At 44.9% G+C, this 23185-nt stretch overlaps 1 protein-coding gene across 1 annotated transcript in view; it reads left to right on the top strand.

Annotated features, from left to right (window-relative positions):
• Positions 1-14015: 14015 nt before the first annotated feature.
• The window catches only part of GALNT12 (polypeptide N-acetylgalactosaminyltransferase 12), a 33022-nt gene continuing 23852 nt past the window's right edge, over positions 14016-23185 (top strand). The window contains exon 1 of the mRNA XM_066256661.1: positions 14016-14456. Coding sequence (XP_066112758.1) covers positions 14092-14456 — 365 coding nt within the window. The 5' untranslated portion in view covers positions 14016-14091. The remainder of the gene's footprint in view (positions 14457-23185) is intronic.

Raw genomic sequence — 23185 nt, 5'->3', positions numbered from 1 at the left:
GCCCTTAGGCTCTGGGCCCCAAGGGCTGGAAGAAAAGGTCTAGGCAAAGCGTAAAGACAAGGAAAAGTCTCAAAAGTACACAGGACTCATGCTGCAAAACATGTCAGTGTCAGGATAAAAACAGCAGATTTATTCCATTTATTCCGTATGTAATGGGGAGCCTTGGAAAGTGTGTGAGCGGGTGAGTTACAAGGATAGAGTAAATCAGGCCCTGAGTCCAAGGAGATACACTGTCGCTCATTTCCAGATTTGGATCCATTCACCATAATAAAGGCAAGGAAGATTTCCCTTTGAAGGTCTAATAAAGACTTTTGTTTCCATGAAAATCATGAGCAATTGCATCCTTGTCTTATTCTATTTATTCACTGTCTTTTCTTGTATTTTTGCTAATTAGTTGTCCCATTATAAAAGTCATGTATGTGGTAAAAAAAAATTTAGCCAGTACAAAGGGCATAAAACAAAAACAAAAGCCCCTTTTCCTCCTCTCCCGTCCTCTCAGTTCTACTCTGCATAAGTAGCCCAATATTTACATTTAATTTATCTTTCCAAAAATGCACACATTCATGTAGGCATTAATCAAGCTTCCTGATTGCAAGTAGCAGAAATTAACCCTCTGAAGAATTTAAGCAGAAAGGGGATTTTAAATTTTTTATTATTGAATTTATTAGGGTAACATTGGTTAATAAGATTACACAGGTTTCAGGTACACAGTTCTACAATGCAACATCTATATATTGCACTGAAAAGGGGATTTAATATAAGGTTTCTTTGTACCTCACAGATCCCATGAGTGCCAGAGAACCAGTCTCAGAGGTTTTGCAACCAGAAACAATGTCCCAAATCATGCCCTATACTAAGATGGCATCTGCACAGGCGCCTTTTTTTTTTTTTGGTCTCACCAGCTTTAGAGTCAGACCTGAGATCAAAGTGTCTGATGTCCTGGGTCATATGTTTTTCCTGGCAGAAAAGGAGGCTGGGAAAGTGTGTGCCATTTTCAGCATCTGTAGGGGGAGGTAGGCTCCAGTATAATTGCCCCAGAAGGTAGGAGACTCTCCAGTATGGGACAGGGGTTCAGATGCTGAGCAGTCAAAAAGAATAACAAATGTCCACTACAAACACCCCTTCTAGAGCGGACATCTGTTGCTTATACCTGCCTTGTCTCTCTTTGTCCCCTCTTTTTTGGGGGAGCTTCCGTCCCCATTCTCAGTTCATGTGGTTCAGTGGTTAGCATATGTCCAAGCCCATGCTGATTGCTTCAGCCCAGGATTTTTTGTTAAAGCAACTGGATATGAGGCCCTCTCTGCTGAGGTTGTCAGCTGTCAGGATGTCAGAATGTTGGGAGGTTGTAAGCCAAGCTCGTGCTCGCTCTGCCACCACTTGAAGACAGCCTGCCCTAGAGTGAGGCCACCACACGATAAACCAGAGGCAAGATAAGAAGAGATCACGAAGTCAGAAATTCCACCTCCCCTCTTTTTTTTTTTTTTTGGTAGGTTTGTTTTGAGCAGGGTCATCATCAGTCACTTGCAACCCAAGCCTTAATAAATGTATATTTTACTTTTTATTACTATTGATTTTAGAGAGAGAAGAACAGAGAGGGAGAAAGAAACATGGATTTGTTGCTCCACCCACCTATGCACTCACTGGTTAATTCTTGCATGTGTCCTGACCAGGATCTAACCAGCATCCCTAGCACCTAGGGACAATATTCCAACCAACAGACCCACCTGGCCAGGTATATTTTACTCTTTAACTGAATGTGTTCATACTATGCATGCTGTCCTGAATCTTAGGGGTATTTTGTTTTTGTTTTCATTTAACAAATAGTTTGAGCATCTTTCCATGTAGGTAAATATAGATCTACAACATCACTTTTAATGGTTGCATATAACACCATTAAGCAAATGTACCATACTTTAATTATTTTTAATGATGCACAATTAGCTTGTTTCCAGTTTTTGCTATTATATATATATATAATCCTGCACTGAACAATGCTTGTAGCAGTTAAGGTCCCAGCAGGAGACAGATGGCACACTTGGCTGAGGAAATGAGGAACATTTACTGAAGGACTAATTCCAGAAGTGTGGGCCAGGTTTACTAAGAGCCAGAGGGTTGGTTCGGTACTCCAAGGCTAGCAACAGTAGGGAGCTATTGCCACCCCAGGCCAAAAGGGGAAAGGGAGAGAGCAGTTACTGGAATTCTGCAAGAGAGAAAACTGGAGAGATCTATCTGATAGGAGCCATGGCTTTTGGTAGAGGGCCACAGCCAGCCCACAGCAGCCCAGTAGGGAGTGATCCCCAAAGGAATAAAAACCTCTGACTTCACCCTTCTCCTAGCCCATGCTCTTCTTTACCCAAACCCAACTTTTAACCAGAAGTTCAAAGCCTGCTGACAGAGTCCTCACAGTGGGCCTCCCAGGGTTCAGAGCAGGGAGGAGAGAGACTTCGTAGGGAAATATAGATTCCAGCACTTCCTGTTCAAAGTGGGGTTCTTAGACCAGCCACGTTGGTACCACCTCGGAGTTTCTTAGACCATTACATCTTGGGTCTACTCCAGACCTACTGAACCAGAATCTGCATTTCAACCCAATCCCCAGGTGATTCACGTTCATGTAGTTTCTGAAGCACGAATGCAGCAAAAATTTTCTACATAAATTATTTATGAACTATCTTCCGGTATTTTTTTAAACTTAAGTGAGAGGCAGGGAGGCAGACAGACAGGTCTGCCCCAACCAGGATCCACCTGACAAATCCCCTACCTAGCGATGTTCTGTCCATCTGGGGCCACTGCTCCATTGCTCAGCAACCAAGCTATTTTAGTGCCTGAGGCAAGGCCATGGAGCCATCTGCAGCACCTGGGGCCAGCTTGCTTGACCCATTAGAGCCCTGGCTGCTGGAGGTGGGGAGAGAGAAAGAGAAGGAAAGAAGAAAGAAAGAAAGAAAGAAAGAAAGAAAGAAAGAAAGAAGGAAGGAAGGAAGGAAGGAAGGAAGGAAGGAAGGAAGGAAGGAAGGAAGGAAGAAAGAAAGAAAGAAAGAAAGAAAGAAAGAAAGAAAGAAAGAAAGAAAGAAAGAGAAAGAAAGAGGAGAGGGGTGGAGAAGCAGATGGTCACTTCTCCTGTGTGCCCTGACTGGGAATCAAACCTAGGACTTCCACATGCCAGGCCAATGCTCTACTGCTGAGCCAACTGTCCAGGGCCTATCTTCCAGTATTTGGTTTTCATTGATTCCTATGTTGGTTTGGGTCCTCTGAGAAATGCCAAGATGACATTTTTTTCTGGGAGAAATGGTTGAGTAGGGAAAAAGGGGAAGGAGAAGGAAAAGAGATGGAGAGCCTTCAGGACATGATGCAGGTCTGACAACCAGGAAAGGAAAGTTGTAAAGGAGGAGGCTTGGGCAGGAAGAGTTTTAGACTGTCATGCAGTTCCGCTGTGCAGCCATGTTGGTGGAGTGACACCGAGAGAAGGTGGCCTGCTAATGTATACTGCCTCAGACAGAAATGGTGGGTTTGGGTATCCCCACCATGCTCAGTCACTGACCAGGAGAAACCAGGGGAAGTAGAGGCTCAGCAAGAATTCCAGAGGGGATCTGAAGGCAGAGTCACTGGAGGCGCTCAGTCAACTGTGCTCCCCAGCAGGTTCTCTCGAGGGGCGATCTAAGCTGTGCGCCTCCATTGCCAGCACAGTCCCCATTCAACCAACGTTCATTGAGTGTCTTCTTTATGCTAGGCATTATGTATGTTGGATGATAGGATCACAGCCCTTGGCTCCTAGGGAATCACACATGGTTGCAGAACAGGGTGATCTGTGCACTTTCGTTGTCAATTCAAAGGAAGATACCACAGTTTGATGGGCTACCGCTGATGGCTTCATGGGAGGACTTGGCCACGCTTTGGGCCCGCAGACTGAGTGGAGTCCGATAGTTGTAGAAAAGGAGAGGAAACAGACTGGAAAGAGAGAACTGGCAGATAGAGATACTAGAGACTGGTGCAGTGCATTAGAAAGAAGGTAAGGAGGGTTTGCTAGAAGTAATCTTTTATTTACTTTTAAATGTCTAACTTCTTTCCTAATAATATAATAGTGTTTTGTATAAAGAACTCCAGTATTGCCTGACCTGTGGTGGCGCAGTGGATAAAGCGTCGACCTAGAACTCTGAGGTTGCCAGTTCGAAACCCTGGGCTTGCCTGGTCAAGGCACATACGGGAGTTGATGCTTCCTGCTCCTCCCTCTGTTCTCTCTTTCTCTCACCAATAAAAATGAATATATAAAATTAAAAAAAAATAACTCCAGTATTGTGAAAATACAGAATATCAGCTCCTTGAGATTAATGTCTTTGGGTGTTCATGACCATATCCCTAGAATCTAACATACTCCCTGTCAAGTGGTAAGTGACCAATAAATATTGGTTGAAAAAAAATGAATAAATTGAATGAAAATGGAAGGGTCACTGAATCTCACTTTTCAGAGGTAAGTATAATACAGTTAATGATTTGGTGAATATTCCTATAGTTTTTTCTTGTGTGTATGTTAACATATTTCACCAAAATAGGATCATATCATCCATACAACTCCTCACTTTGCTTTTCTTAACACTGCATCTCAAGCAGATTTTTATGTTAAACTCCTACAATTACTGTAATTCTTGTTAAATAACACTGTGGTGTATTAGTGTATGGATGTGCAATACTTTATTTTATATTCTATTAATAGACAATTGGGTTGCTTCCAACTTTTTGCTTTTCAAAACAATACTGCAGTAAGTTTCCTGTATAATCATCTCATGAACACTTGTGAACCTATTTCTGTTGGATAAATTCCTAGCTGTGGGATTACAGGATCAAAAGGATATGAATATTAATATTTCTAATAAATGTTGCCTAATTGCTTTCCAAAAGGTTATACCAGTTTGCATTCCTACCAACAGTGTACAAGAAAGAGGCTGTTTATTCACATCTTTGCCAACACTGGAATTAATGACCTTTTTAATCTTTGTCAATCTGATAGGTAAAACAATATTTTGGAGTAAGTATAATTTGCATGCATTTTAAATAGAGATTTTTATTATCTCTTTTTTTTGGGGGGGACTGTCTACTCAAATCCTCTGGCCATTTTTATTTCTGTTTGTTCTTTTCATTTCCCTGTTAATTCACATACTGGTAAATGTCATCTGCAATGTCTCTCTCTCTGATTTCTCTTGTCTTTTGAATTTATATTATTTTGGGCCTTAGAAAATTTAAAAAAAAATTTTTAATTTATAAATTTAGTAGTCAAACTTATATATCTTTTCCATAATGGTCATTAGGTTTTTTCATCTAGTGCTTTCATCATTGGATTTTTTTTTTTTTTTGTATTTTTCTGAAGTTGGAAACTGGTAGGCAGTCAGACAGACTCCTGCATGCGCCCGACTAGGATCCACCAGGAGGCAATGCTCTGCCCATCTGGGGCGTTACTCTGTTGCAACCAGAGCCATTCTAGCGCCTGCGGCAGAGGCCATAGAGCCATCCCCAGCGCCCAGGCCAACTTTGCTCCAATGGAGCCTTGGCTGCGAGAGGGGAAGAGAGAGACAGAAAGGAAGGAGAAGGGGAGGGGTGAAGAAGCAGATGGGCGCTTCTCCTGTGTGCCCTGGCCAGAAATTGAACCCAGGACTCCTGCACGCCAGGCCGACACTCTACCACTGAGGCAACTGGCCAGGGCCATCATTGGATTTTTGACATTTGGAATTTATTTTGTGAGAGGTTGGGATTTAACTTTATTTTTTCCAAATGGTTATCAGGTTGCCCCAATCATTTTTTCCCCATTCATGTTTGAAATACAGCATCTACCATTTATCATCTTAACCTCTAAAAGGAATGTAATGGTGCCAATGAAGGGAGCTAATACAACAAATTATAAGTGTTTTCTAGAGAAATCTATTTGTTCATCAAGCAGCTGATGAAATCAGATGAGATGATACGGTAAAAGAACAAATAAGCCACCCCACCAAACTAATAACAAACCCAAAGGAGGGACAAGGTATGCAATTTGGGGAAAGGTAGGAAAAGAATTTAAGTTCCAGCTAGCTTTGCCCTCTATGGATGACAGCTGGCATCATTAACATTTGTATAGTGCTCAACATGGGCAGGAACCACTCTTAGTGTTCTACCTCTATTAATAAGTTGTTTATGTCTAATTGCTCACAGGTGGTACCAATGCTGCTTGGTCCAAGATCCACATTTCGAGCAGCAAGATGCTGGACATCTTCCATTTGCCCTTCCAGAAACTCTTTCCACCTCGCTTAATGCCCAAGGAAGCTGTTAGTCTGGACAACATCACTTAAACCTCCCAAAAACCCCTGCTTGAGAAGTACTATTATTGTCACCACCATTTTAAAGATGAACAAATTGAGTTGGGAGAGGTTAAGTAACTTTCCTAAGACCACACAGCAATCAGCAATGGGACTGGGCTCTGAGCTCAGGCAAGTGGGCTCTAAGGCTGTGCTCTCAGCCCCCTAAACTAAGCTGTCTTTTGGTGTCACAGCAGCCTGTTAGAGACTTGTGTGGTGAGGCATCCTGAACCACACGTCAGGAGACCTGGACTCAAATCCTTGCTCTGCCCCTTGCATGTTGAGTGACCTTGGGTAAGTCACTTCACTCTCTGAGCCAGTTTTCTTACCTGTTTACCTTGCAAGGTTGCTATAAGGATGAAATAAAATGGTATGTGAAAAAGTCTAGCAGTTTATGCCACATACAGGTACTCAAAAAACTGACAACATTTATCCATTACCTGGGACTTGAATTTAGGTCTTATAAAGCCTAATGCCATCACTCTTTTCTCTGCAACTAAGCCTCTATCAGGAAGTATTCCAGTTTGGTAAGCTGATCTAAGACACTATGAGTTGTAATCCTTGTCTGTTTTCTAATCTGACCGCAGATCTTAAATGTATTGGGTGTCTGGACAGAAGCCAAAACGCACGGCTCCAGGTCTTTCCTATCAGTCCTGCTGTCTGGCACCAATTAGCGGACTGTGTTTTATGGGCGGAGTTATCTCCAACCAGTCTGGTAGCAGGTTGTCTTACGTGGAAGCTGCTTTGCACGGTTCACCCCAAACCATATCTCCCTCTGAGAGCCTAGGGGAGATGCTCAGGGGAGGCTCCTTTCCTCCAGGGGGCTCAGTAACCAGAGACTGTGAGTTCACAAGCATGGCAGGTTAGATCCTGACTCTACCTGAGCCACTGACTTGTGTGAGACCCTCTGCCTGCTCTGGGACTCAGTCTCCCCACCTGTACAATGAGAGAATCAGACCAAATTTGTGCTTCTTAATGTTTTTTGGCTCTGGTCCCCTTGAGAATAGAGAATATTTGACAAAAAGCATTAAAACACATACAGAACTTACATACTCTATCCTACAGGAGATATAAAAACATCTCCCTCCACCCCCACCCTGCACTGGGCACCACCAGAGGGAGTTCCAGATTAACCTCCTAAACTACGATTGCAAATCTCTGATACCACTGTAATTTTCAGGTATCTGTGTAAACATCACTTCCCCAGAGAAGACTTCGTATACCCCTAACTAGACCAAGTTCTATTATAATAAGCACTTTTAGCACCCTGTAATTCTTCAAAGCACCACAACTCTAGTAAGTTATCTTTTTAACGTCCGCCTATTTCATTATACTCTAGGCACCATGATGTCAAAAATACCTGTCTTGTGACAAAGAGTCGCCCCTTGACCAACCTCTAGCCAGTCTCCTCTGAGTGTACTCAACTAGGCCTCAACCTTGGCCTATAAAAACTATAGACTCTCAACCCAAATGATTTTATCCACCCACCTCCCCTCACACGAAAAGACTTAAACAAACACTAACATAGTTTCTAAAAGCTCAAGGTTGCATCTCTAGGATAACCTTAGCTCCCCTTAAGTGCCTGCCTGTAAAAAACAGAAGCTACCCAAAGAATTCACAGATCTAACACCTGACCATAGGCCCCTCGCCATTCTAACAGTGTTCGCTAAGAAGGATTTACAGCCTGACCTGGAGTGGCGCAGTTGATCTGGAATGCTGAGCTTGCCGGTTCGAAACTTCAGGCTCGCCCAGTCAAGGTACATACTTGAGAAGCAACTGCTGCGAGTTAACACTTTGTGCTCCGCTCCCACCCCTCTCTCTCTCTCTCTCTCAACCTCTCTCTCTCTCTCTCTCTCTCTCTCTCTTTCTAAAATCATTAAATAAAATCTTAAAGAAAAGAAAAATATAAAGGGTTTATAATTGTGAATGGTTTCTCTGCCCTTTGAGATGTATATGTTTTTCCTACAACTCAAGACCTGAGACCCAGTCCCTTAAAATACAATCATCAGGAAGCAAAGGGACTCTGTCACCCAGTCTCTGTGGGAGGGTAGAAGCCTAGCTTTGATTATTGCCAGCTAACAGACAGCTGGCCTAATCAGTGTTTACACTGTCAGACCCTTCATAATTTTTCACTTCCCAATGTAAAGCACCCAGTCACATTTCTGCAAATCAAAGTTGAAGTCAGTTCATGCTAAACCTTCTTTCCTATTGCAATCGTATATTCCTGATTAAAAGCTATCCTTGCCATTTTAGTGTCCAAGTTTATCTTTGACACTTGTTCATTATAGTGTGCTTCATCTCTAGCATGGGGCCTGGTGTGTCCTAGATGCTCAATAAATATTTCCTGTTGAAATATGTTGATTGGGATGATCCATTTGTTTCAGTTATCAATTGCTGTGTAACAAACTATCCCAAAGCTTCATGGTTTAAAACAACAACCATCTGATTATGTTCATGGATTCTGGGTGTCAAGAATTTGATAATGGCATCCTCTCTTCTCTGTCCTATGATATCTGGACCATCTCTGAGATGGCTTGATGGCTGGGGTGACTCAAATGGCTAGGGAGGAGCCACTTCCAAGATGGCTTCTTCATTAACCTATCTGTTGCTGGAACTGGCTAGGCTGGCTGAAGCTCGGGCTCAGCTGGCACTCTTAACTGGGTGTTTACCTATGGCCTCTCCAGCATCATGGTACCAGGATAGTTGGACACTTCCCTGGAAGCTCAAGGCTCCAAGAACAGTGACCCCTGAACAAGGCAGAATCTTCATGGCCTTTTATATCTAGCCTGGGAAATCACAGAGCTTCACATCTACCACGTGCTATTGATTGAAGCACTTATAAATCTGCTTTGATTCAAGGGGAGGGAGTATCAAAGAATTTGCAGCCTTGTTTTCAAACTATCACACTATTTGAGCCAGATTTGGGAAGAATTCTCTTGTAATTAATCCATTGGATCAGTGAGGATTAAATTTTGGCAGCATAGGATAGAAAACACACAGAAACAGTGGCTTAAATGAGATAGAAGTTTATCTCTCTGTCACATAAAGACTGGAAGGAGGCCGTCAGGACTGCTTCAGTGTCCAGGATGTTAGGGAGCTGGGCTCCTTCCGCCACGTTGTTTCACTATTCTCGGTGCATGACTTTTACCTCGTGACCCACAGTGCTTGCTTGAACTCCAGTCTTCATATCCAAATCCAGCCAGCAGAAAAAAGGAAGGGTAAGAAAGTTTCTTTTAAGGACATTACTCAGAAGCCCCATCTGATACCACCAGTAATAGCCAATTGGCAGCATGCTTAGTCACATGGCCATCACCGTCTAGCTGCTGGGGATGCTGGAAAAATCTAGTCTTTATTTTGGAAAAGCATGGGCCCAGAGAAACAAAAAAGTGAAATAAACAAGTGAAAAAAAATCGAGGGTTCTACCGGTTATATTATAGATAAGAAGAGGTGAATGGGTACTGGCAGACATCCAGCAATTTCTGCCCTACCTTTTCATTCCATTCTATTTCCTGTTCTGTCACTGACCAGCTGTGGGGTTGGACAACATACTTCCTTTGTTATTACCAGTTCTCCTGGTAATTAGGGAGGAGGCTGATGCAAGTCAATAAAGAAGTTCAAAGTATTAAGCAGATAAACGTGGCAATGCTCTGGTTTCAGGGAGAACTGGAGCCCCACTCAGGAAGCCTCCTTTTTACTTTCCTGGGTGATCCCCTGGAGTTTCTAGGAGCAGACTTGGAAAACTCACAGATAAGATTGTCACTGAGGCCCTTGGATCTAGGAGAGCTGAAGAATTCATGTCTGTTACACTTTGGGAGTAACCTCTGCCCTTCATTCACCAGGTTGTGCCCTCTGTTAGATGCCTCCCCGCTGAGTTCAAGGAGATGCTTATAAAAGTGAGTGTGAGACACAAAGCTTGTCAACAATTGAGCATTCACTGTGTGTCTGACACTGTACCAAGCTCTGAGAACATAAAGTGACCACAGCTCATACTCCTAAGTCCCTTACATTTTTTTTTGTAGTTGTTGGTTTTTTGTTATAAGACCAGGGTTGATTTCAACACAATCCAATAAACCAAATGCTGTAACAAAGTATGATGTATGGACCGAATTGTGTCCTTCCAGAAGGTATGTTGAATCCTAATCCTTGATACCCATAAGTATGACCTTATTTGGAAATAGACTATTTACAGATATAATCAAGTTAAGAGAAGGTCATTAGAGCAAAATCCAATATGACTGTTTTCCTTGGGAGAGTGGTAAAAGGGGCAGAGAGACAGACACATACCAGAAGAAGGTTCTATGACAGTGGAAGCAGAGATTGGAGTGAGGCATCTATAAGCCAAGGATGCTAAGGATCACCAGGAGCCTCAGAAACAGAAAGGTATGGAACAGATTCTCCCCTGGAGCTTTTTTTTTTTTTTTTTTTTTGTATTTTTCTGAAGCTGGAAACGGGGAGAGACAGACAGACTCCTGCATGCACCCGACCAGGATCCACCCAGCATGCCCACCAGGGGCGACGCTCTGCCCACCAGGGGGCGATGCTCTGCCCCTCCGGGGTGTCGCTCTGCCGTGACCAGAGCCACTCTAGCGCCTGAGGCAGAGGCCAAGGAGCCATCCCCAGTGCCCGGGCCATCTCTGCTCCAATGGAGCCTTGGCTGCGGGAGGGGAAGAGAGAGACAGAGAGGAAGGAAGGGGGTGGATAAGCAAATGGGCGCGTCTCCTATGTGCCCTGGCCGGGAATTGAACCCGGGTCCCCCGCACGCCAGGCCGACGCTCTACCGCTGAGCCAACTGGCCAGGGCCTCCCCCTGGAGCCTTTTAAAAAACATGACCTTACTGACAGGACTGATCAGTTTTGGACTTCTAGTCTTCAGAACTGTGAAGGAATAAATATATATTTTTAAGATTTTATTTATTGATTTTACACAGAGAGAAGGGTGTAAGCAAGAAGTACCAACTCATAGTTGCTTCACTTTAGTTGTTCATTATTGCTTGTCATATGTGCCTTGACCCAAAAAGCCCAGGGTTTTGAACTGGCGACCTGAGCGTTCTAGGTCGAGGTTTTATCCACTGTGCCACCACCGGTCAGGCAAAGAATACATTTCTGTTGTTTTTCAGCCACCCAGTGTGTGGTGATTTGTTATGACAGACCTGGTAGAGATGGCCAGTTTGATGTGTCAATTTGCTAGGCTTTAATGCCCAGTTATTCAGTCAAGCACTAATCTAGATGTTGCTGTAAAGGTATTTTGCGGATATGATGAATGTTTACAACCAGTAGTTTTAAGTAGAGGTGGCCTTATTCAATCAGTCAAAAAGCCTTACGAGCAGAACTGAAGTTATCCTAGAAAATAAGGAATTCTGCCTCTGAACCATGACTTCAGCTTGTGCCAGAGTTTCAACTTGCTCTTTTTTTTTTTTTTTTTTTTTTTTTTTTTTTTTTTTTTACAGAGACAGAGAGAGGGACAGATAGGGACAGACAGGAACAGAGAGAGATGAGAAGCATCAATCATCAGTTTTTCATTGCAACACCTTAGTTGTTCATTGATTGCTTTCTCATATGTGCCTTGACTGTGGGCCTTCAGCAGACCGAGTAACCCCTTGCTTGAGCCAGCGACCTTGGGTTCAAGCTGGTGAGCTTTGCTCAAACCAGATGAGCCCGCACTCAAGCTGGTGACCTCGGGGTCCGAACCTGGGTTTTCCGCATCCCAGTCCGACACTCCATCCACTGCTTCACCGCCTGGTCAGGCTCAACCTGCCCTTCTTGATGGCAACCAGATTTCTTCTTAATGGCCTTACAGATTTTGGATTTGTTTAACCAGCTTCCACAACAGCATAAGCCAATTCTTTGCAATAAATAAATCTCCTAATATGTCTCCTGCTGGTTCTATTTCTCCAGTGGAACCCTGACTAATACACAAAAGAATGATGCAACTTTGAAATACATTTTCCTAAAATGCTGTGGGGTTGTTGAAGGGTTTACAGTGGAGGTGGCTTTTGGCAGGGTCTTGAAGGCTGGATAGGGGTTTGCCAGGTAGGGAAGGGCATTTCAAGCAAAGGGAACAGCATTGTCAAGACCAGGAGTAGTGAGCCCTGCCCCCACCTCCCTCAGGGTCGGAGATAGGCTTTGCAGTATTTGGAGTCACATTTTGAGGTCCTCTCCCGTCAAGTTGAGGTCTTCAGCATTTGTCCAGGAGGGCAGGGGTTCTCCTTTTTAAAAATTCTTCTTCATTCTATCTTTTTTTTTTTTTCTGTATTTTTCTGAAGCCGGAAACGGGGAGAGACAGACAGACGCCCGCATGCGCCCGACCAGGATCCACCCGGCACGCCCACCAGGGGGCGACGCTCTGCCCACCAGGGGGCGATGCTCTGCCCCAGGGCGTTGCTCTATTGCGACCAGAGCCACTCTAGCGCCTGGGGCAGAGGCCAAAGAACCATCCCCATCGCCGGGGCCATCTTTGCTCCAATGGAGCCTCCGCCGCGGGAGAGGAAGAGAGAGACAGAGAGGAAGGAGAGGGGGAGGGGTGGAGAAGCAGATGGGCGCTTCTCCTGTGTGCCCTGGCTGGGAATCGAACCCGGGACTTCACGCCAGGCCGACGCTCTACCACTGAGCAAACCGGCCAGGGCCCCATTCTATCTTTTTATTTGTTTTTTTAAATGTTTTTATTTTCTTTTTAATTGAAGCAACTTTCATAAGTTATGTTTACGGGTCTTAAAGAAGAACTTGATGGATTTTTTACATATGTATGTATCCATGTGATCCCCATCAAAATCAAGATATATAGTCAGGGCTGGGATTAGGATGAGAGAGGTGAGTGAGGTGAGCTGTGTAAGCACAGCGTCAGATTCTACCTTAAAATGTTGATATTTTGTTCATGGTGGATTTTTGAATTCATTTTGATTTAGAAAAATATTACTTATTTTGATAACTGAGGTTTTTTTTGGCCAACTCTTAAATTTTGCACCTCAGAGAGATCTTCATGTCTCATTCTAGTCTTGACCAGTGAAATATTTCCAGCTGCCCAGTGGCTCCCTCATTCCCTCAATGCCCCCAAAGGAAACCTGGAGCCAAAGCCCCGGGTATTTAACATGAAGAATAGCCTGGGGTGTATGCAATCATATTATGGGTGTGTATGTGTGTGTTTTTCTTAGGGGGATGATAGTTCATTGCTTTCATCTGCTTCTTGGAAGCATCTGTAAAGTGAAGGTAAGAAACGAAAATATCCACTAGTAGGGAACCAGGAGAGGGTGTGTCTTTCGAGGGATCTGAACTGTATGTCTTGGGGGGGGGGGGTCTGCAGAGCTCAGTGAACAGCCTGGTCAATTAGCCTCACTATGCCTCAGTCTTCTCAACTGTAATATGGAGTTTACATTCCTAGTACTCTTCTTACTAGACTGTGAAAGGGTCCGGTCTGATGAGATGATGGCAGTAAAATTCTTAGCACTCTGTAGCCAACATTTACTGAGCGTTTAAGATGTGCCAGGCGCTGAGCTAAAGGTTTTATGCTGTTACCTTTTAAATAATGCACATAGCACAGCTAGGTGCAAGTCTCAGCAAGCCCACGTGGGGACCGGGTAAAGAGTAGCAAACTTGCTCAGTGTGGGGAACGCCCCCCAGCAGGCCCGCAGGCCGGCAGGCGGGCAGGGAGGGAAGGGGGCGGGGCGCAGGTGGGGCGGGCCGGGGGCGGGGCGGCGTGGCGCTGCGGTTCCGGGATCCGAGTCGCCTGCTTCGCCGCCGCCTCCCCGGCGCGCTGAGCGCTGGCAGCTGCTGGTGGGCGCATGTGGGGACGCGCGGCGTGGAGGCGCTGCCCACGGGGGCTGCGGCGCGGTCGGGAGGCACTGCTGGTACTGCTGGCGGTGTTGGCGTTGGTCGGGTTGGGCACGGTGCTGCGGGCGTACCGCGGGGCCAGGGCGGTGGAGCCGGGACCCCCGCGCACCCCGCGCTCCGGCCGGCGCGACCCGGTCCTGCTGCGGCCACCGGTGCCCGAGAACGCTCTGGGCGCGCACGGCGAGGCGGTACGGCTGCAGCTGGAGGGCGAGGAGCTGCGGCTGCAAGAGGAGAGCGTGCGGCTGCATCAGATCAACACCTACCTTAGCGACCGCATCTCGCTGCACCGCCGCCTGCCGGAGCGCTGGAACCCGCTGTGAGTCCGCAGGTGGCGGGAGGAACCCTGCCCGCAGAGTCCCGGGGCCGCAGTTTCTGCCTCTGGGAAGTGGCGGGCTGGCACCTGGAGATCGCGCGTCTTGCTGAGTCTTTCTCGGGAATTGGCAGTGTAAGGGTTCGTGTGGGGGAGGGGCGCGAGAAAGTTTTTAAAAATGAAAATAGGAAAATGTTAGAAATTGAGGAATCTTTCTAGGTAGTCTCTTGGCCCTTCCCCCTTTGAGAAGTTTTGTCATTCGGTCCACTAAAGTGGGGGTCGGGGCTAAGCAGACAGGTTTAAAATGAGACCCCCTTTGGGTGCCCTTCCTGGGTCCCAAGACCCTCAGTCCCGCTCTGCCAGAATCGTCCTGCCTTGACGAAGCCTAGGACCCATGGGGTTCTCGGGATCCATTCACGTATGTGTGTGCTCCTGGGCCCATGAATGAACTGGAGGGGTGTGCACCGTGGGCAGGGGAGGTGAAAGGTGGCTGGAAAGCCACGTCAGAGGCAGCAAGCCACCTTCTCTCTCACCTGAGCTTTAGGAGGAGGAAGGCAGGAAGGACTGGCTGGAGGGAAGGGTTCCTTATGGCTGTTGTCTAGTCGACTTTTGTGAGTGGTGCAGGCCTAGAGCCGGTGTGGTCAAAGGCCTAATTCCCATGGGAGCTGTTGGTTGGGCACAGTGCGCCCACTGCCCAGGTTTCCAAAAGGAAACAAGCTGGTTGGGAGGAGGCCTTCCCTCCCCTTTCTTCCGTTAGTGGAAATCCTCCAGGTTCTTGCTTGAGCACCTCCTTAAAGACTTTGAAGAACAGAGGCCTGGCTTCCTGGGAGGATCTGTTGTAGTTGGGCAGCCTGCTGTGTGTGCCAGGCACCTGCCACACCTCCCTGAATGTTGTCTTTTCTAATTTGCAGGAGTGGAAATAGACTCAGAGAGGACAGGTGACAGCTAGAAATTAGTGAAACTTGGGGGGACTTGTACCCTCTTAAGTTCCCATGACACCATACTGATTTCAGGATTTAAGGAACCTGCTCTGTGGATCCTTGTCTGCAGAGAGCATGATTTTGTGCATGAGGTGACCCTACCTCTGCAAAGTTTGGATGGACTTGCGCCTCCTCTTGTTTTTCGGGATCTGCTCATCTCTAGCCTTAGCTTTTGCCCAAGGCATTTTCACTGTTAATCTTTTTGAGAAGTTTGTTTGTCAGGGTTGGTAGCAGTTCCCCCCACTTTAGCCGAATGGCTGAATGCATGTTTATCTCCTTGAAAATCCAGGGGTGCTCACTGAGTGAAGGTCTAGGGCAGTGGTTCTCAAACTCCTTGAAGTCGGGGCGCATTTAAAATCCTACAAATAACTGTAGGCGCACTATATACAAATTTCTGAGAAATGTTATAATAAGTAAGTCAAATATTAAAGAAAAAAAATAAAGTCCAACCGTGCTTTTATGGTAATTAAATGAAATAAATCTGACAAAATTAAGTTTATTCTGTCATTAAAAAACATTTTTATGTTACATTTTTTGAGTTATGCTTTTTAGAATTAGTAAAAAAGGGGTTAAAAAATAAAAAAAATGACAAAAAAGTTATCTTTTTATATATATAGATACATTCTTAGTAAGATTTAGTAAATTCGGCAGGTCCTGGTGTGAATGTGTTAAGATTTTTCATTCTTATGTTTATGAGAAACATGAGCCTGATGTGTCCTAGCGATTTCTTCAATGTTTGGGCATATATTTGAAAGGCAAACTCTCATTTCCTCATCAATACACTGAAGAATTCCTCTCCTTTTACTCTTAATTGTGTTGAGTGCAGAAAAACTCCACCATACATATCATCTTAACTTTACACCAAACAAAGGATAGAAGAAACTTGCCTCCAGTCTTTCCAGGGAACATGGGGGGTAGTGTAAACAATCCAGCACCACAGCTTAACAGCCTTTTGCAACCTAATCAGGCAAGTATGGTAGGGGGTTGGGCAGACTGTCAGCTTACAGCCATTTCCCCACACCTCTGTCCCCCCCCCAAAATCTAAACTCCAAAAACCCTGTTGGTTTTTTGGTCCCGAACAGGCACATATTTCTCTGGAATACCAGAGGGCACAGCTGGAAATCTAGGGCACACCAGTGCGCACACTTTGAGAACCACTGGCCTAGGGGAAGCTTTCAGGTCAGACCTAGGTTTCAAACCCAGCCCATGTGAGATAAGATTCTGGCTCTTTTGCTCTTCAGCTATGTGACCTTAAGTAAGCTATCTAGCCTCTCTGAGCCTGTTTCCCTATCTGCAAAATAGGAATGAGTAGAAATAACATAACCTAGGAATTAATGAAGCACTGAACACCTGGAGACACACTGTGTACTCAAGTCTTATTAGTTTTTCTTCTCTTCCTTGTAGTTAACAATATACCCAGGAGGTCACTTTTAAGAGGCTTTCAGGGATTGACTGTAAAGTTTTTCTTTTCTGGGTTCCAACTTCCTTTATTGTCTCAAGTTGTGAAATTGCCTTGAAACACTGTGGATGGCCTATGGGGCTTATGATATCCGGTCTCCATGGTGACACAGCTGCCCTGTGTCCTATCAGGATTTGCTTTTACATCCTGCTGTGGCATTGACCCTGGGTAGTTAATCCAAACCCAGCGTGATAAGGAGTATGAATGCCTCCTGCCTTTAATTCTTGCAGCAAGGCCTGTTGGGTTATTCTTGCCTAGCTGGAGAGAAAGGTAAGCTTATCTGTGTTGGGCACAGCCCGGCCAGGGCTTGAGGCATGACTTTGGTTGGTCAGTAATATCTGCGCCTTTCATGGAGACTTGCTTTTATAGTTCATACAGGAGTGCGGATCTAATCAGGCTCTTGAGATTTAGTCTGAGGAATGGCAGATTATGAGTTCACAGTTGGGATGGGAGGAGTGGTCCCTTGGCAATCTAATTAATAAGCGGAGGAGTGGTTAAGATCTTTGAATGTCACAGGAAGGAAGGCCCTGTCACAGGAGGGAAGGTCCAATCTCAACTATAAGGAAAAGCCAAGGTAACACGCAGGTCTGGGCAGAGTGGATCTTTTATTCCCCTTCCTTATGGGATGGAGGTAGTTATTTACCTATTTTAATTATAAAAACAATACATGTTCACTCTAGAAATTTTAGCATATACAGAGAAGCAAAAAACAACAAAAAAAATCACCCATAACTCCTATCTACTACCCCAGGGAAAACCACTGTGAAAGTTTTGCTGTGTATCCTTCTATTTTTTTCCAGGTATAGAAATAGTTTTGAAAAATACACATATGGGTATGTAAGTGAGAACATATTCAAACATGAGTATGTAATAGGCCCACACATATGTTTAAACAAAGACTTTATACTACAGCAGGTCCTTGAATAGCATCCTTTCATTCAAGTGTTGTTTTATTATAGTATTGATGAGATACCATAGAACTTAACTTTTTTTTTTTTTTTCTTTTCTGAAGCTGGAAACGGGGAGAGACAGTCAGACAGACTCCCGCATGCGCCCGACCGGGATCCACCCGGCACGCCCACCAGGGGGCGATGCTCTGCCCCTCTGGGGCGTCGCTTTGCCGCGACCAGAGCCACTCTAGTGCCTGGGGCAGAGGCCAAGGAGCCATCCCCAGCGCCCGGGCCATCTTTGCTCCAATGGAGCCTTGGTTTCAGGAGGGGAAGAGAGAGACAGAGAGGAAGGAGGGGGTGGGGGGAGGAGAAGCAAATGGGCGCTTCTCCTATGTGCCCTGGCCGGGAATCGAACCCCGGTCCCCCGTATGCCAGGCCGACGCTCTACCGCTGAGCCAACCGGCCAGGGCCAGAACTCAACTTTTGGCCTGACTGGTCATGGCACAGTGAATAGAGCATTGACCTGAGATGTTGAGGTCAAAACCCTGAGATCATTGGCTTGAGAATGGGCTCACTATCTTGAGCGTGGGTTCACCAGCTTGAGCACAGGGTCGCTGGCCTGAGCCCAAAGGTTACTGGCTTGAGCAAGGGGTCACTGGCTCAGCCTGAGCATCCTAATCAAGGCATGCATGAGAAGCAATCAATGAATGACTAAAGTGCCTTAACTATGAGTTGTTTCTCATCTCTCTTTCTTCCTCTCAAAAAAACAAAACAAACTCAACTTCTGCTATATCAATTAACCTATGGTGAAATTGTTTTCATTAGATGTCATTTCATTTAAAGTCAAAGAACCTATAGACATTAAGTGAGGACTTACTGTATGGTAGATAAACATGTTACCATAGGCAGGGAGTTGGGAACTCCCAAGGGATTATTTGTCTTGGCCAGGGGTCCCCAAACTACGGCCCACAGGCCGCATGCGGCCCCCTGAGGCCACTTATACGGCCCCTACACACTTCAGGAAGGAGCACTTCTTTCATTGGTGGTCAGTGAGAGGAGCACTGTATGTGGCGGCACCACAAAGCGCGGCGTCACTCACGTACAGTAGTACTTACGGTGACGCGGGAAGCTGTCATGGCTCCGGAAGCACATCATGTCACTTGTTAACGGCTAGCAGTGACAAATATGGAACTGGACATTGACCATCTCATTAGCCAAAAGCAGGCCCATAGTTCCCATTGAAATACTGGTCAGTTTGTTGATTTAAATTTACTTGTTCTTTATTTTAAATATTGTATTTGTTCCCGTTTTGTTTTTTTACTTTAAGATATGTGCAGTGTGCATAGGGATTTGTTCATAGTTTTTTTTATAGTCCGGCCCTCCAACGGTCTGAGGGACAGTGAACTGGCCCCCTGTGTAAAAAGTTTGGGGACCTCTGGTCTTGGCTCTTCCTTGCATCTGCGAGCATTGGTACCATGTCTGTTCTCTTGGATAGAGCCAGACTGATAGAGAAACTCGGGAGTGTTGGTTCTAATTCCCTAAGACTTGGTGTAGGCCCCGGCCCTTCTGAGTCTAATACTTTACATGTCAGTGAATTAGAACACAGCTATGTATCTGTTATAGCAGTGAATCGAGGAGGAGGAAGGAGAGGATGACAAGGAACCCTTGCATGGTATGGGGTTTGCAAAACTATTTAACGAATGCCTTCTCATTTGAGCCTAGCAAGGCAAGGGAACTTTCACTCAGAGATGGCAGCAGGCCTAAGGGGGAAGCCAGATAGCTAGGTTTGTGACCTTTAGAGACTTTTTGCAACATAATTAAATGTCAAAATAACCTGGAGATGTTTTCTCTGAACATATGTACCCTGATTTATTAATGTCACCCCATTAAATTAATAATGAAAAAATAAAGAAAAAAAATAAATTAAAAATTGCAAAAAAAAAATATTGATGCTAGACACCTTCCCAGAACAATTAAATAGAATTACTGTGAGTAGAGCCTAGGCTAAGGCTGATGTCATCAACGGTGGAGAGCTACTGGCTGAGAGCCTGGAGATTTCTCACGGAGAAGATTAAGGATGGTTGCTTTTGAGGGTGTGGGAGAATAGCAGAATCAGACAAAGGGGGGATTGAAAACAGGCCAAGTGCCAGTTGAAACTAGTGATGATATTACAGTCAGTTGTAAGGCATGTCACGAGTAAGTGGTTGCTAACAATTTTGTACTGCCAATATTTGCAAAAAACTTTTAGTTTTCATAGAGCAGAGAAGCCTTGAGGCAATGACTAGAATGTCGTTTTTATTTGCATTCTGGCATATTTAGCAGGAGAGAAAGGTGGAGTGACAGTGCATTTCCATGGGCACATGGACGAGGATGCCACACCTATGAGCAGTGGCCCGTCTCTGCCATGGCAGAGGAATTGTGAACCACTGGTTAGAAAAGTGTGTAAATAATACACAGGTATTTGCATTTCTTAAATGCTTGCTCTGGTTTTAGCCATATTAATGTTATAGTTGCCGATGTATCTAAGTTCAGGGGCCAGGACTTGGGTGCTGGGATGACGGTCTCAAAATAGCTCTGAATAGGTAATTTAGCGAAAGTATTTGTGTCTTTTGAGGGTTGGCAGGAGGAAGTTGGTTAGAATTTCTTTTTGCAGAGAGGTAGCCTGCTTCTCTGTTCTAATAGCAACATTATCCTTGGAAAAACATCACAAATGGTGTGGAGATTAATGTTTCTTTTGCTTCTGCAACAACACTATAAGGTGTAAGATATTTTAAATTCTTATTAGACTCATCTCCTGGCCCTCAGAGAGGCACCCTTTCTTTGAAACAGTTCTGTAAGTTTAGAACAGGGGTCGGGAAACTTTTTGGCTGAGAGAGCCATGAACGCCACGTATTTTAAAATGTAATTCCGTGAGAGCCATACAACGACCCGTGTACATTATGTATTATCCAATAAAAATTTGGTTTTGTTCCGGAGGACAGCTGTGATTGGCTCTAGCCACCTGCAACCATGAACATGAGTGGTAGGAAATGAATGGATTGTAATACATGAGAATGTTTTATATTTTTAACGTTATTATTATTTTTTTTATTTTAAATTATTTTATTTATTCATTTTTAGAGAGGAGAGAGAGAGAGAGAGAGAGACAGAGAGAGAGAGAAGGGGGAGGAGCAGGAAGCATCCACTCCCATATGTGCCTTGACCAGGCAAGCCCAGGGTTTCAAACTGGCGACCTCAGCATTTCCAGGTCGACGCTTTATCCACTGCGCCACCACAGGTCAGGCTATTTTTTTTATTAAAGATTTGTCTGCGAGCCAGATGCAGCCATCAAAAGAGCCACATCTGGCTCGCAAGCCATAGGTTCCCAACCCCTGGTTTAGAACATGGTTAATTGTGTTAGTCTTTTCATGTTACCTTTTCTCTCTCATGGTTTAGGTGCGTCATGTTGTTGGAGTTTGTGTTACTTTTTAAAAATCCAGATGGACAGTCTTTGACTTTAGATAGTTATGGTCATTTTTATTTATTTTGCTTATTGATACCTTTTTTTTTAATTCAGTAAGAGGAAAGAAGGCAGAGGACAAATTCCCACATGCACTCCCACCCAGATCCACCTGGCAAGCTCACTAGGGGCGATGCTCTGCCCATTTGGAGCATTGCTCCATTGGTCAGCAACCAAACTCTTTTTAGCTCCTGAGGTGCAGGCCATGGAGCCATCCTCAGTGCCCAGGGCCAATTCACTCCAACTGAGCCATGGCTGCAGGAGGGGAAGAGAGAGAGAGAAAAAGAAGCGAGAGGAGGATTGGTGGAGAAGCTAACGGGCGCTTCTCCTGTGTCCCCTGACTGGGAATTGAATCTGGAACTTCCACAAGCTGGGCTGATGCTCTACCACGAGCCAACCAGCCAGGGCTGCTTACTGATACTTTTATGGTTTAGTTATGACATCTCATTTTATGCTTTCTCTGTGTTATGCCTTTTCTCTGGTAGTCAGAATTCTTTTGGTTGAAAGTGACTGAAAACCCAGTGGAAACTGACTTCCATATAAAAGAAAATATATTGACTTCTAGTACAGAAAAGCCTGGGATGAGAACTTAGTTAGGGCCCTGGATTCAGGGATTTAACTGTTAGCATCAGGAAAATGTTGACTGGTCAAGCCATGGGCATTTGACCTTCCCAGAAGGCTGTGTTTAAATATACGTGAGTATGTGCATACACATGTGTGTGTATTTTTACGGGTATGAATGTTTGTGTGTATAGACCACATAGTCTGAGAGTCCAGGAGGCATGGTTTCTGAAAGAGAAATCGCAGAGCAGTAAGGGGAAGACAAGAGAAGGGAATCTGGGCAGATAAAGCTCATCATTGGGTATTATGACCTCCCTGGCCTGAATACAAAGAAAAAAGATCAGGAGGCATTTACTGCACCCATTTCATTCATATCCATGCACTACATAGACATATACTGTGCTGGTGGAGATTAGTCTTTACCCAATAGGGTATTATGAAGATTAAATGGAATAATGCATGTAACATGCTTAGCTCACTGCCTATCATATAGTAAGCACCCAGTAAATATTACTATTATTACCAAATACCAGTACAAGGCATGCTGACTATTCAGAGAAAAACACAATTCAGTCCCTAACCTCACAAAGCACATGGATTACAGTACACCAGAGAATTAAGGAAAGCATGACTTACTATGATTTAGCAGTGACTTTGGCTCTGAGCTTCCTTTTGTCCCCAAGGCAGAAGTGGAACCCTGACTGATACACAGCTGTCCTCATCTAATAGAAGGATACACAGCTTTTTATCAGTTGGGAGAAGGGGACAGTATTTTTCATGAAAACATTCCAGAAGAGTACATTGAACAGTCATGAAGAAGGAAGCCTGTAAGGGATGTTTGAAAGAAAGAAGGAGAAGCTACCAGACCAAGAAAAAAAAAGGAGAGGCCAGAACACTATTTTTTAAAGAGAGAAATAGAGAGAAGGGCAGACAGGAACAGGCTAGAAGGGAGAGAGATGAGAACAGAAAGATCAATTCTTTGTTGTGGCACTTTAGTTGTCATTGATTGCTTTCTAATATGTGCCTTGACCGGAGGGCTACAGTCAAGCCAGGGACCTTGGACTCAAGCCAGTGACCTTGGACTCAAGCCAGTGACCTTTGGGCTCAAGCCAGTGACCATGGGATCATGTCTATGATCCCCTGCTCAAGCCAGCGACCCTGAGCTCAAGCTAGTGAGTCTGTGCTCAAGCTGATGAGCTCACACGCAAGCCGGTGACCTTGGGGTTTCAAACCTGGGTCCTCAGCATCCCGGGCCAACGCTCTATCCATTGAGCCACCACCTGGTCAGGCTAGAATATTAAATTATTGTTCAATGAAGGCATTTGCTGTGGGGAGCTAAAGAAATA

Source organism: Saccopteryx bilineata, chromosome 2 (genome assembly GCF_036850765.1).
Source record: "Saccopteryx bilineata isolate mSacBil1 chromosome 2, mSacBil1_pri_phased_curated, whole genome shotgun sequence".
NCBI classification, from domain to species: domain Eukaryota; kingdom Metazoa; phylum Chordata; class Mammalia; order Chiroptera; family Emballonuridae; genus Saccopteryx; species Saccopteryx bilineata.
The sequence above is the reverse complement of the archived record's forward strand: the minus strand, read 5'-3'. Positions and strand labels throughout refer to the sequence as shown.